Here is a 15,233-nt window from a genome sequence, read left to right as displayed (position 1 = left end):
GCAAATCCCGCACAGTCTAGTGTAGGTTGGGAACTTGCCTGTCCTAACAGGAGATAACAGAAAACTGAAACAGTTATTACCATTAGTCTTTTCAGCTCACAAACGGAGTTTGGTGGCTCATTCTGTAACACTCATTGTCAGCAGGACCCACAGTGAAGGAGCAGCACAGTGTAATAGGTGAAAACCCTAAATTAGGATTCAGAACAACTGCTCCTAGGAGCAGCAGCCAACAACCAGCTCCTGTAAATTCCTCCACCTCTCTGGGGCTTAATTTCCCTATCTGTGAAAGGAATGCATTGCATCCAAATGGTCTCCAGTTCTCTCTGCACTATCAACTTTCAATGAATTCTTTAAGAAATACAAAAGAAACAAATCACAAGCACCCCAAAACATAAAGGCTGATCATTTTTGTTGGAGTTTTAAGCTGATGCAAAATATGTTATTACATGGAAACGGGTGCTTAGGCTATGCAACCAGCATTGTAATTATAATCCACTCTTCCCAGGATGGAGAAGACATCAACTACAAGAGAAACTGGGGCAAGAATATTCTGGAACATTGGTAGGAGAACCATTTTGGAAAGGTTCTAGCAACATCTATTAAGATGAAAAGTATACAATAGTTAATTCCTCTCCTGGGCCATATTTTTAAAAGCATAAGCATTTAAGAGCAGATATAAAAATATTTATTACAGCACCCTTTAGAGTAATCAAATTAAAAACAAACAAGCAAAAACAAAACAAACTATTAAAAATTGCTTATAGAAGTGGTGCTGTGGCACAGCAGGTAAAGCCACGACCTACAGTGCCAGCATCCCATGTGGGCACCAGTTCAAATCCTGGCTGCTCCACTTCCAATCCAGCTCCCTGCTAATGCGCCTGGGAAAGCAGTAAAGATGGCCCAAGTGCCTGGGCCCCTGCACTCCTGGGAGATTTAGAAGCTCCAGGCTCCTGGCCTCAGATTGGCCCAGCTCTGGCCATTGCGGCCATTTGGGGAGTGAACCAGTAGATGGAAGACCTCTTTTCAAATAAATAAATATTTTTTTAAATTGCCTATAAAACTAAACAATTGCCCTTTGACAGAGAAATTGTTCAATAGAGTGTATAACTCCCAAACAGTGGAATATCAGGCAGCAACTGAAAAGAATGACAGGTGAGGGGGCCAGTACTGTGATGTAGAGGGTAAAGCTACCACCTGTGGCACCAGCACCTCAAATGGGTGCCAGTTCGTGTCCCAGCTGCTCCACTTCCAATCCAGTTCCCTGCTTATGGCCTGAGAAAAGCAGTGGAAGATGGCTCAAGTGATTGGGCCCCTGCCACCCACATGGGAGCTTCTGGTTCCTGGTACCGGCCTGGCCCAGCCCTGGCTGTTGCAGCCATCTGAGGAGTGAACCAGGGGATGGGGATGGAAGATATTTCTCTCTTTCTCACTCTCTCTTTCTCTCTCTAACTCTGACTTTCAAATAAATAAATACATCGTTAAGAACAAGAAAGACCAACAGGTGACTCAATAGTTTCCCAATTTTCTATGAATAAGAAAAGCAAGAGATGTCTAGAAGTGAAATTAGAGAAGACCCCCTAAAATTTACCCTGAAATGTGGCCCCTTGCAGTTCCCTAGAAATTCTATCCGGGGTGCCACATGTGCTACTGGAATTTGGGGTGCCTTACGATTTCACCATGGGCTTATTACTAAATCCCCAATACTAATAAGCCCAAGAGGGTTCTTGCCTAATATTTAGAGAAAAATTCTAAATACCAGCACAGATAAATGAGGCAGCATGGTACGTTTTAAGCTTTTATTTAGTGAGTAAGGTGCCTAAGAGAGTGAGAGCTTTATTTAGGGGAGAGAGGTGAATAGGGGTTTATACCAAGCACCAGGAACCAGCCACGTGGAAGAGCATCTAGCTAGCACCGCGGCTCACTAGGCTAATCCTCCGCCTTGCGGCGCCGGCACACCGGGTTCTAGTCCCAGTCGGGGCACCGGATTCTGTTCTGGTTGCCCCTCTTCCAGGCCAGCTCTCTGCTGTGGCCAGGGAGTGCAGTGGAGGATGGCCCAAGTCCTTGGGCCCTGCACCCCATGGGAGACCAGGAGAAGTACCTGGCTCCTGCCACTGGATCAGTGCGGTGCGCCGGCCGCAGCGCACCAGCCGCAGCGGCCATTGGAGGTGAACCAACGGCAAAGGAAGACCTTTCTCTCTGTCTCTCTCACTGTCCACTCTGCCTGTCAAAATGAATGAATGAATGAATGAATAAAAAAAGAAAGGAAGAGCATCTAGGCCAGGAAGCCTAGAGCACATGGCCCAAAGGCCATACGCCCTGGAGGCGCAGGGCTACAGCAAGTCCTGTCCTGGCAAGAGGCCAGGGAAGAAGAGCAGGGCCCTGGGCACACTGTGCCCTAGGCTTTTAACCCACTCCAAAGGGGAGTGGTTAATTAACCTGATTGGCTGGTGGGCACCCCGGTGTGGCCAGGTAGGGTGTTATATCTTAATGTTAGCCGTCGCAAAGCACACTGGACACCGGAGTAAGGGAAAGGGTTTACTGGGGAACACCTGACAGACCGGAGTGAAGGGGCGGCAAAGGAAAAAGAGAGAAGGAGACTGTGAGAGAGAGACAGAGGAGGGAGAAGAGAGAGGAGAGAAGGAGAGAAGCCAAGAGTGGCCAAGAGAGCGCAGGAGAGAAGGACCGAGAGCCAAGAGCCCAGAGGAGGAGCCTAGAGAGAGGAACGGAGAGAGAGAGCAGGAGAGAAGGGCCAAGAGAGAAGAGGCAAGAGAGAGCACGTGTTCAGGAACAGGCCCTTTTAAAACTTTGCCTGAGGGCGGGCAGGGAAGCAGGAGCAGCGAATCCCATTAGGATGGGGGTGGAACCTGGCTCAGGTAGCAGGGCCATGCGGCCACCTGGCTAAAACTGAGCCAGTTTCCTAACATAGGGGAAATGAGGCCACACAGGGGCGTGGCAAGGGCATCAGGTAGGAGCATGAGGTCACACAGGGGCGTGGTCTTCCAGTTCACAAATCTGACCAATTTTAACCTGTATGCCTGCCTACTTCAGAAGTACAAATAATTTTTTTATCCAAATTCGTTTGAAAGGAAACATAAAAACAGGAGGGGAGGAAAGAAGGAAATGCTAAGGAAAGGGAAGGAGGCTGAAAAGAAAAGGGAGGAGGGGAAGGACAATTCCCATGCTAAGGAGTGCGCGCCTACAGAGCCACAGAGGGGCCCGCCCTCCAGGTGGTTAATACTGATGAGGTGGCAGGGTGGCAGGTTGTGTGGGTGGAGGCTAGAGATCCAGGAGAAGACAATGGAGAAAATTCTACACTTAGAACTTCAGTACATGCAGACATTTTTTTAAAAAGAAAAGAAATGAATTCAGCAATAATGAAAAATAGGTAGTAAGCTCAGCATAGCATGTATAGAATGAGCTGTGTAAAAAACCCAGAAAATGAATAATCTAGTTCTGAATCAGAAACTAGCATTCAACCAACCACAGATTTTACCAGACCTTTGGGAAGATGAGCCCGACACTGTTTCATTGGAGCAACCGAAGTCTCACTGACGAAAAAGGCTCCAGGGGACATCTAACTATGTTAGTTATTTGGGACCCTGGTTTCTTCTTCCTCCTTCACCTCCTCAGTTTGAGGCATTTCAAAGCTTTTGTTGGCAACTCAACAAAACAGCGGGGAGAAGAACACAGCCTGGAAAATTCAGTTATATCTTCTACCAGCAGTTCGGGTTAAGACCAAAGGGAAGAAGGATTGGAATTACTGTGTCAGTTTAAGTGGCAATACAGATTGTTTCTATTTGCTGTGTTTACATTCATGAAAAATGTCATGTTCTTCAATTCACATTTTAATGTTTCCCAGGACACTGTCATATGTAAAATACATGGCTTCATTTATCTTCTTGACATCAAGATCTGCCTGACCCTAAGCATCCCAAACAGTCAAGAGTGAGACAGGAGACGGGGGAGGAAGGACATCCCTGTGCAGCTGTATCCATGACCCATGTTTTGCTTTAACCCAAGACATCAAGATGCTTTGATAAATTCAGCTGATCTGCTGAGAAGATGAGCCTGTCTGATTGCCAGCAAAGTGATATTGGTTCTAGATACAGAATGGTTGCCTTCACCCCTTACTCCTTCTTAAACTAAATGTCATTTAAAAAATTTCTGGAGTATTTACTACTAATGTTCATTAAGAGACTAGGTTCAAATTATACAAGAAGAATTTTGCAAACAAATGTTAAATAAACATTACAGGAGACCATTGTTTTGGACTAAGCTCCTGCACTGGGTCCCAGAAGACCAGTCTAAAAGGCAAAATGGAATCACTTATGCAAAAGTCTCATGGCATAAAGGTGAAACTAAGCTGTCTTCTGAGAAACCAGGATTAGAGAGATAACAACCAAATTGCCCAAACAGGCCAGTTTCAATTGGCATGACAAAAAAGTTCTCTGCCTTAATCCTTAAACAGAAGGAGTAACCTAAAATAACCTGAATTAACTGATCTATTATTTTTCTATTGTTCTGTCTCCCCGTCATCACTTTACAAGGAACTCTGTAGAGTTCCACTTTTTATTCTTTTATTTCTGCTGTCTTCAAGCCCTGTTCTGTCTATAAAGCCAACCCATTTTATCAGCCCATTGCAACAATGACTCAATTTTGTGGAATGAAATGTTGCACGAATCTAGAATTAAAAGTAAAGCCAAGGAAAATCTTAAACTGAATTGTTGTAATTTTGTCCTTTGACAGTACAAATAATAAACCTTTGTTCTTTTAAGCCACTGAGCTCTGGGTGTTGTCTGTCACTGCAACAGAACCTGGCCCTATGACTGCTACTAAAGTCTACCGAAGTGGAGCACTGCTTTAACCATGCAACATGAGGCAAGGGATTAGAGGCCTGGCAGCCAGGAGAGAGGAAACGGAATTTGGAGACTGGCAAAGAATTTACTAACGTGATTATGTATGGGGCCAGAGCCCTGGCATAGTAGGCTAACCCTCCGCTAGAGACACTGGCATCCCATGTGGGTACCAGTTTGTGTTCCAACTGCTTCTCTTCTAATCCAGCTCTCTGCTATGACCTGGGAAAGCAGCAGAAGATGGCCCAAGTGTTAGGAAACTGGTGCAGTTTTATCTATGGCGCGATCTACACCCTGATTTACATCCTAGGCCCTAACCCCCCACCACCAGCGCCACCATTGCTGAAAGCCAGGTGGCCAGAAGTGGCTCAACCGCTGTTGTCAAGCTCCACCCCCATCCTAATGGAATTCACTACTCCTGCTTCCCTGCCTGCCCTCGGGCAAAGTTTTAAAAGAGCCTGTTCCTGAACCCATGGCTCTCTTGGCTTCTCCTCTCCTGCTCACTCTCTCTATCCTCCTCTTCTCCTTCACTCCCCTCTCTCCTCTTTCTCTCTTACTCTCCCTTTCCCTCTTCGCCCCTTCCCTCCGGTCTGCTGGGTTTTCCCCCAATAAACCCTTTCTCTTACTCTGGTGTTCGGTGTGTTTTGTGATGGCCTACCAGAAATATATAACACCAAGTGCTTGGGCCCCTGCATGCATGTGAGAGACGGGGAGGAAGCTCCTGGCTCCTGGATTCAGATTGGCCCAGCTCCAGCCATCCTAGTCATTTGGGGAATGAACCAGTGGATGGAAGACATTTCTCTGTCTCACCCTCTCTGTGTCTGTAACTCTACCTCTCAAATAATAAAAAAAATTTTTTTAAAAAGATTATGTATAATAAGTTGGAGGGCAGACAATATATCTAAAGAATTAGCAAATCTAGTTAAAGTTTGAAAGACAAATGTTAGTAACCTGTGTGGAATTTTTATTCATCACTGGTGGCTGCATTTTCAAATGTATAACAAAAAAAAGGGGGGGGGGAAAGAAAGAAAGAAAGGAAGGAAGGAAGGAAGGAAGGAAGGAAGAAAGGAAGGAAGGAAGGAAGGAAGAAATGAGCTTGGAAAATAATTGACTGATACACAAACAAAAAGCAAAGCGAATAAAGTCCACACAGTTGGACTTTCAAGATTTGAAAAACTAACCACTCTTTCCCAACAGGTAAAAAATAAAAACCGAGAAAGCCCAATTAGCACTTAGCACCGGATTCTCAGCACTTTCATTCTCAAATGACTAGAATGGCTATCACATCCACTGTCAACACCCTGGAAGGGTTTAGATGTCTCCAAGTGAAGGATTCAGTGAAGGCTGTGACTTCTCAGTTAATTCTTTCATTCAGAGAAGCACAGGGAGGAAGAAACTGAAGGTGTGGCTTTCCAGCAAAGCTAGACCAGTTCAAGATGTGTTGGGTCAATGAAAAAAAGACATGGAAGCAGAACCACCATGACACACAACAAACACAGTGCCTAGGAAAGATGTGAGGGCACATGGAAATTGACTGGAATCAAGTAAATAAGATACTCGTTGCTTTGTGAGAAAGTTGTACTGCCACAGAGCCCATGAGCCTGGACTATCATGGCTGGGAAAACTGTTCAAGACCTAAAGGAACTCTTGAGGTCCTACACTCTACAGTTGGGAAGCAGCTGACAGAGCTGGGCCCCTGAAGGGGGACACATTTTGTGGTGGTGCTCACGTTAGATGTGGCACAGGACAAAAATCACAACAATTTCATTAAGCAATCTCAACTGACTTTATTTTCAGTTCTAGAATCAGGCAGCACTTCATTGCATAAAACCAAATAAACGGTGCAATCAGCATAGCAGAAGAGGTTGGCTTTACAGAAGGACAACATCTGGGGACCAGCACCGTGGCTCACTTGGTTAATCCTCCGCCTGCGGCACCGGCATCCCATGTGGGCGCTGGGTTCTAGTCCCGCCTGCCCCTCTTCCAGTCCAGTTCTCTGCTGTGGCCCAGAAGGGCAGTGGAGGATGGCCCAAGTGCTTGGGCCCCTGCACCCACATGGGAGACCAGGAAGCAGCACCTGGCTCCTGGCTTTGGACCCGTGCAGCTCCGGCCGTAGCGGCCATTTGTGGGGTGAACCCACGGAAGGAAGACCTTTCTCTCTGTCTCTCTCTCTCTCACTGTCTATAATTCTGTCAAATAAAAAAAAAAAAGAGAGAGAGAGAGAACATCCAAAAAAAGGAGAAACAAAAGAACAAAAAGTGGGTGGGTCATTTCAAAGTTACAGGGAGAAAGAACGAAAGGGGGGAAAACACGATTGGTCAACATCAGATGAGTTAACTTCTGGTTACCAGTTTGTGGGTTTAAGGGTTAAACAAGAGGGACCTTCATTCTCTTGGCCACTGCACCTGACCTGCTTGGGAAATTGGGAGTTTTCTGTCTAATCCTCACTTTCAGGAAGATCAGATAAGCAGCTTAGATTCAGCCTGGTGATGTGCAGGTGAGGGACTCCATTTTGGTATTTACCCTAGTCAGCCTAGTGGAGGAACCTTGGCCGAAACAATGGCTTCTTGTAATTTTTACTTAACAGATATGATGGTAGAAGCTACTGGAAAAGGAGGGGTTCTCCCTGAGCACTGGAGTCGAGGTCTGAAGAGAACAATGGGTTGTGGAGGGAGAAAGGGGTCCTCTCAGCAAGAGGAATCAGTTCCCAGAACATTCTCAGGCCAGGCAAGGAAGCCCAAAGGCCCTTGGAATTGCTCTGGCATTTTAAGATGGCTGAGGACCAGTTACTACCCATGTCTATTCACCTCTTTTTCAAATGGTAGCATACACTGAGCTTCCCAATCTTTGTTTCACCATTGACAAACCTGTTTAATGGGGGTATGGGGGTGGTGAAGAGCAGAGGACTTGCTGTTTTTACTTCAAAAGTCTCTAGACACAGAGAAACCAACTCTAGAGTTGATACAGATATGACTCTGTATCATCGCCTGATTTATAGCTTAACTTAGGCATCATCCAGGTCCCACAGCTGGGTGGAACCTTGGGAAGTCCCCTTGGAGGAATGCATGAGTGTATTTCACCTGCAAGAGGGGGAGTGAGCCAGAGCAAATTGTGATTGTTGCTAGTACTGCTGGCCAAATATTTCTCATCTCTTCCTCCAGTCCCACGGGGTCAGACTGCAATCCTGGCTGTTTTATAATTGCGCTGGGCAAGGTTCCTAATCTGGCTGGTGAGTTGTGAAAGGAAATGGTGTATGGCACTTGCAGACAAGAGCACTTCCAGTTGGTATAAGAACCTTCAGGCCTCTTTTTCTGTTACCAACACCAGGAGAATTGAAGATAATGATTGCTCTGTCATCTGGGCCTCAGAGGAAAGATGAATCAGCAGGAATTAGTTCTTAGCCACCCCTCAATGGCCTTGTCTTGTGAGGAATAAACCTTTGCTGCTTTAAGCCGCTGAGATTTGAGTTGTTACTGCAGGATAAACTTGCCTCTTCTGGCCAACATACCCTATGTCAAAATCTTTGGCCGGTGTCTCCCTGGAAAACTCTTTCTCCAGTAGACCCAGATAAGGGACTCCCATTCCACAGATATGGCAGCAAAGTATTAATTAAAAGGTATGCAAGTCTTGTTATATTTATTTCTGTTTAAAAATTCCAAAGCCAACCAAGACTGTTAATCTGGAAGTAGTTAAAATGAAATGAATTCCAAGCATTGTGGCAAAAAATGTTTTAAAACTTTTTTGGTCATTGGTGACTTTAAAACAAAGCTTGTTTCTTAAAGACCTTTTCAGAATACCAGAATAGTCTCTGAGGGACATTTTTGCTTCCTGCAGTACATTTCAAGAGAATACACTGAACTCCAAATAGCATGCATAATTTAGCAAAGGCGAGGAGGGAAGAAAACAGAAAAAGGATTCCTCACAGTCAAAAAAAAAAAAAACACACATTTAACAAAGTTAAGGCAGACTGACATGAGAAAATCGACTTACATTTGCTTTCACAGTGTAAAGAAATAAGTGTAAAATCTGAATTTCCCTATACCAGTCACAGAGCGTTAATAAACACTTATGGCAAGGCACAATGTTCTTGCCAAGTGTTCCTGAGCAGCAAGTTCCTGAATTTATGTCTGGACATAAATTAGGTATCTCCGTGCTCAAGACCAGTTCCTTTGGATATGGGTCTCACTCAGTAACCAGCTGCTGCCATGGACAGGAACACTTCCCCCAAGAGGCCATCCACAGGAATTGGTTGTAATAATTGTGAACAGGGAGTCACAGGACTGATATTTCTTTGTCCACTATTTGTGAAGATCTGTTAAGCAAACCAATGGGTAGAAAAGATGTTTGAGAATGGTGTAATCAAAAGAAAAAAGATTTCTGAAGCATTTCAAAGACATTCTTACTCTAAGTAAATACTAATTACATTCAAGTTGCATAAGGACCTCTACAAGTTAAAAAGAAAACTTTGTTAACTTGGGATTCAGATGTGTAACAGAATTGTATTTCTTAAAAAATTTCCTATCTTGGAGGACTAGCCTTCCCTTCACAATGTGTTAATCTTGTTGCAAGTATAATGTAATTCTTTGCTAATATATGCACAGAAACATCTAACTGAAAGAGGCAGAAGGAGCCTCCCCTCCTGGAGTCCAGCACTCTGTTTACCAATAAAAAAACTGAGATTCAGAAAGATCAAGGAACTGTCCAAGGTCACTCACTGTAGGTAACAGAGCCCATTTCCAGGTTCATGAGCCAATAAATTCTCTATTTCTGCAGTCTGAGTTGTTTGTCACTTGTAGTCCAAAGGGTTCCAAAAAGTAGAACCTGTGGGGGCAATTTTCTTACTTGAGTCTTTTATTAATCTGTAAATGGAGGTATGTTCACCTTTGTTAAAATTCTGTCTAGTTCTCACATTCTACCATCCTAAATACACACAAAGGCCTCCAAAGCCAAACTCGTAATAGCATAAAACACAGAGTTGAAAGCCGGAGACCTATTTAAGGACCTTAAAGAAAGTGGTAAATGTAAAATTTAATGAAAGGGTTTCTGTAACATTGTAAAGAAACCCATAATTATTGCACATGAGGCAATCTGTTAAACATTAAATAGTCTCTGTAAAGGAACTTGAGTCACGGTTTCTTTAAAATTAATGCACACCAGATTTCCTTAGTATGAACTTTAGTCACATGATAATCCCCAGGGTTGGCAAGGGAACAAGCACTCCCTAACAATGGGAATGTAAACGGGTACAACCTTCCCATAGGGCTATTTGAAAATATATATGCAAAAGCTCAAGATCCTATACGCTTTGATACACTGGCTCAACTTCATCCAAAATAAATAATTATGCATGCATCCAAAACTTCAGCTTACAAAAAATTGAGGTCTTATTTATGAAAATCAGAAAACTATTTATTGTCCAACAACAGAACTGGTTAAACAAACTATTATCCATTAATACAAAGGAACAACACACCACCACTGAAACACTTTGTGGGACAGTATTACTGAGACAAGAAAAATGCCCCTCTTATAAGTGAAAAGGGTAGTGACTATCACAGTGCAACATAATACATACATTTCATATGATTATAATTTTGTCTAAAAATTTAATGGTTGTTCACACACAAGAAAATAGACTAATAACTTCAGACCAAAGTGGTAACAGCTGCTGTCTTTGGATTGTGGACCGGTATGATTTTGTGTTTTTTTGGGCTTTCTGACACTTTGCAGGTTTTTTTTTTTTTTGTTTTTTGTTTTTTTTTTACAATCAACACATTTAAACTTCATGATCAGTTTTTTCAAAATTCTCTGGTAAGAACATCTGCAAAGATGCAAGACAAAAGAAATTGTAACTTTGTTTCAACAGATAGCAGTATCTGCAGTCTGCTCATGGAAAACAGTAGGCCTTCATTCCTTAACTACCAGTTCCTTCTCTTCTCATGCAACACCCTACCCTATCCACCCATATCAAGCCTGTTACCAAAACCCATTTGACACAAGCCATCAAGAATGGCAGGGAGGGCCTGACAGCCAAGAGCAAGGCTGTTCATAGTTAAACACTTGACACCATAAGTGTTCCTGGAGGCACCAATTTAGGGTGGGAAGAGGCCTGATTCATTCAATGTCTTAGTCCTGTCCTTTTTCTGTTGCTATAAGAAGATACCTAAAGCTGGATAATGTTAAATAAAATAAAGTCTGTTTTGGCCAACAGTCCCGCAGGCAGATAAGTGCAAGGCCATGGTGTCAGAATCTGCCTGGCTTCTGTTGAGGGCCTCACACTGTGCCACATGGCAGAGAAGCAGAAAGGGGAAGAGGGCACATGCAGAAGGAGCAGTTGTTTGAGAGACCAAGAGGATTTGCTAAACTGCTTTTATACCAACCTGCTTCTCTCAGAACTAATCCATTCCCACGAGAACTAATTCAGTCCTGAGGGAGGCTCTCAAGGACATTAATCCATTCATGAGGGCAGCTCCCTGCGACCTAGTTGTCTTACAAAGGCCCTACCTCCCAACACTGGCACATTGGGAATTTCAATATGAGTTTTTTGGAAACAAAACATATCCAAGCCACAGCATCCACTTACCCGACAGTCAGTGTGAAAGTCATAAGCTCAGCTTGGCAGTTCCTGCACATGTAAGGTGGCAGAGGCATTTTTCATGGGCCACACAGTCCAGTGTGACAGAAATCCTCCTACTGGCACAGCCCCAAATTCCTATCAGCTTTCCCCCTCTCACTCAGACAAGGAGAGGAACAAAATGGCTCATCATATTCCCAAAGGCAAGTAGGGGAGAAGAGAACAGTGAGGAGTCCTTGCAGAAGTTCTGAGGCCACTAGAAGCATGTTCACAACAACCACGTGGATTTCACCATCTTTGCCACCCAGGGCCACCTTATCAACCGTTAGGCACAACTGGAACAGTGCCTGCGAACTGCGATACTTTCAGTTACCCAAGAAAACATTTCAATTTCTTTTCAAATCAGGAGAAAACATATGAAATATTTGGCCTAAGAAAATGGAGTAGTAAGTAGTATTAATACATCTATCTTTATAGTAAACACAGTCATAAACTATAATTCTTACTTTTTTTTTTTTTTGTGGAGGGAGTTCCCAAAGGCACAACTGCCTGGGGCTCATGCAAATTTAGCCTCTTTACATTTTGTTCCACACACAACCTCAGGGTAGAACTGAGATGACACCCTACCAGAAACTACCTGACTTGCAGTTTGACCTAAGTCTCTATGATTTGTTGACAATCACATTTAGAGCAACTCAATTTTAAAGTCAAAACTTTATTATACATATTTTAAAAAATGACTCTCCACACTCAACCACACAGTCTCCCAAATTGACTAAGAAAAAAACCATGAAACCACCTAGGGCACCTGTTAAAAAGACAAACTCCCAGGCCACTTCCTGGAGATTATGTTTCCAGAGGACTGGAGCAGGGCCCCTGCAATCTCACTGGTCAAGTTCAAAACTACTATTCAAGTGGAATCCACATGAGCTCTGAAAACAGTGTTTTAAAGGTGAGAAACCAGAATTTGAATGAGCTTCCCTGGAGTGAAACTGCAAGGGTAGAACTATGAGGCTGACAGCTGAGGGCAACCCAAGGCCTCAGCCCAGCAGATGGTCCCATTCCCAGCACAGGTCTAACTGCTTGTTAATGCCATTATTTATGGACAATTTATAATATCAGCACCACAGATGATTTCCACATTTTAAATACAGCTTTGGAAGTTATAGGTGCTACCCATGCATGCACTATATCCCATGGCTGTGATTTAGAAACCCCGCACATGCAATTAAATTCCAGTCGTGGGCTCTTCTCTCCCAGCAACTGGCATTTTAAAGGCAAGCATATATTCCTCCATCAAGAAGCTAGCTCTGGCTGCAGGACTCATGTATTTAGGTCACAGAGGCAGTCTTTGACTCACAAAGCTAACCTGGACACAGACAACCATGTGATAGTAAAACAACAGATACAGGGGCCGGCGCTGTGGCATAGCAGGTTAAGCCACGGCCTGCAGTGCCAGCATCCCATATTGATACCAGTTCTGTTTGGCTGCTCCACTTCTGATCCAGCTCCCTGCTAATGGCTTAGGAAAAGGAGCAGAAGATGACCCAAGTTCCTGGGGCCCTGCCACCCAGGTGGGACACCTGGAAGAAGCTGCTGGTTTTGGCCTGGCTCAGTGCTGGCCATTGCGGCCATTTGGGGACTGAAATCAGTGGATGGAAGATCTCTTTCTCTCTCTCTCCCTCTGTGTAACTCTTAAATAATACTCTGTGTAACTTTTAAATAAATAAATAAATCTTAAAAACATATTTATGTGAGTGTAGTCCTTGGGCTAAAAAGAAGATTCCACAGTTCTGAATGTGCACAGATGTGCCAAAGGACATGACACCCATGTTCCTGTGTGACTATCTCCAATGTGATTGGTTCAGCATCCGGAGTTGATCCCAGCGCCCACCCAGGAACGACTTCTCCAGCCTCCTAATGCCCTGCATTGAGGCTCAAGATGGCAATCTCATTACCTGCTTAAACAAATCCCAGTTTAAAGCGCCAAGAGGTTTAGCTTTCTGTCTTGATAAGCCACCAGAGCATGCTTGCTTACTCTAGGGATGCTATGATAATTTAATACCAGGGAGTAGTTAATTAAACAGACTAGCATTACTAGGTAGCACCACCAGAGCAAAATAAGTCTACCAGAAAACAGCTTTGTTCATTTATTTCATCCTTGACTATGCAAACCTGGGAAATATTTAAAAGCAGGGCAGGGTGGGGAGTGAGGAAAGATGTACCCACTGCTCACATGGCAATGCAAGCTGAAGTAAAGACAAGGTCTCGAAACCCCACCTCAAACAATCTGAGGCAAACCACACACTTATTTATTCCTTGGTTGAAAAAGGCACTTATTTTGTTCCTAGACAGTGTCAGGCATTGTGTTAAGCACAGCCAGTATGCAGCAAAGAACCTGCCCCCTTGGCACTTAGATTCTCGTCCTTAACGACTGATCATTAATCAAAAATAAAACTGCTGCACGTGAAATCCATGCTGTCGTAGATCCAGACACTCACTACATAATGAAAGCAGGCATTTGGCAGTAGGCAGTTAGTCTAGTGGTTAAGACGCCCATGTTCCATAGTGGAATATCTGAGTTCAATTCACAGCTCCAGCTCCTGATGCCAGCTTCTTGCCAGTGCAGATACCAGGAGGCAGAAGTGATGGCTCAAGTAATTGGGCTCCTGCCCCTCCTGTGGGAGACCTACATTGAGATTCTGGCTCCTGACTTCAGCCTTGGCCCTGTTGTAGCTGTTGCAGGCATTTAGGAAGTGAACCAATGGATGGGCACTCTCTTTCTTTCATCTCTCAAATACATACATACACAAACAATCTTCTAGTGTTTACTAATGGCAGATATACGTAGGGCACCCTCTTCAGCACAATAACTATTACAAAGTAAAGTCTGATACTTTGGGGCAGGCACTGTGGCTAGCGAGGTAAGCCACCACCTCTGACAGTGGAATTCCATATGGGTGCTGGTTTGAATCACAGTTGCTCCACTTCCAATACAGCTCCCTGCTAATGAGCCTGGGAAAGTAGTGGAAGATGGCCCAAATGCTTGAGCCCCTGCCATCCACATGGGAAACCCGGAAGAAGCTCCTGGTTCCTGGCTTTGGCCTGGCCCAGCCCTGGCCATTGCAGCCATTTGGGAAGTGAGCCAGCAGATAGAAGATCTCTCTCTCTCCCTGTGTGTGTGTTTCCCCCTCTCCCTCTGTATCTCTTTCTTTTTTCTTTTAAAAATTTATTTTATTTATTTGAAAGACAGAGTTACAGAGACCAATGGTTCACTCCCCAGATGGCCTCAATGGCCAGAGCTGTGCTGATCCAAAGCCAGGAGCCAAGGAACTTCTTCCTGGTCTCCCATGCAGGTGCCGGGGCCCAAGGTCTTGGGTCATCTTCCACTACTTTCCTAGGCCATAGCAGAGAGCTGGATTGGAAGAGAAGCAGCCAGGACTCCAACTGGTGCCCATATGAGATGCTGGTGCTGCAGGCTGGGGTTTTAACCCACTGCGCCACAGCTCAGGCCCCTCTGTAACTATTGAAAATAAATAAAAATAAATCTTTTTTACAAAGCCAGATACTTTTTGCCACTCAAGAAACTTGACTTGCAATGAAGCAGGCACGCTGGCATCCTGTATTAGCGCTGGTTTGAATCCTTGCTACTCTGCTGCCACTCCAGCATCCTGCTCACGCACCTGAGAAGGCAGCAGATGAGGACCCAAGTGCTTGGGTCCCTGCCACCATGCAGGACACCAGGATGGAGTTCCTGGCACAGTCCAGCCCCAGCTGTTGTAGTCATTTGGTCAGTGAAGCAGAGA

The 15,233-nt window shown here is 44.4% G+C and overlaps 1 protein-coding gene across 5 annotated transcripts in view; it reads right to left on the bottom strand.

Moving 5' to 3' along the window:
• The window catches only part of PANK1 (pantothenate kinase 1), a 69,712-nt gene that overhangs the window by 36,444 nt on the left and 18,035 nt on the right, over positions 1 to 15,233 (bottom strand). The window contains exon 2 of one of the 5 annotated variants that reach the window (XM_051823394.2): positions 9,569 to 9,674. The exons of the other annotated variants lie outside the window; for them this stretch is intronic. Coding sequence (XP_051679354.1) covers positions 9,569 to 9,599 — 31 coding nt within the window. The 5' untranslated portion in view covers positions 9,600 to 9,674. The remainder of the gene's footprint in view (positions 1 to 9,568; positions 9,675 to 15,233) is intronic. 5 annotated transcript variants of the gene reach the window in all.

The sequence above is a fragment of the Oryctolagus cuniculus genome, chromosome 15, assembly GCF_964237555.1.
Source record: "Oryctolagus cuniculus chromosome 15, mOryCun1.1, whole genome shotgun sequence".
Taxonomy (NCBI): domain Eukaryota; kingdom Metazoa; phylum Chordata; class Mammalia; order Lagomorpha; family Leporidae; genus Oryctolagus; species Oryctolagus cuniculus.
The sequence above is the reverse complement of the archived record's forward strand: the minus strand, read 5'-3'. Positions and strand labels throughout refer to the sequence as shown.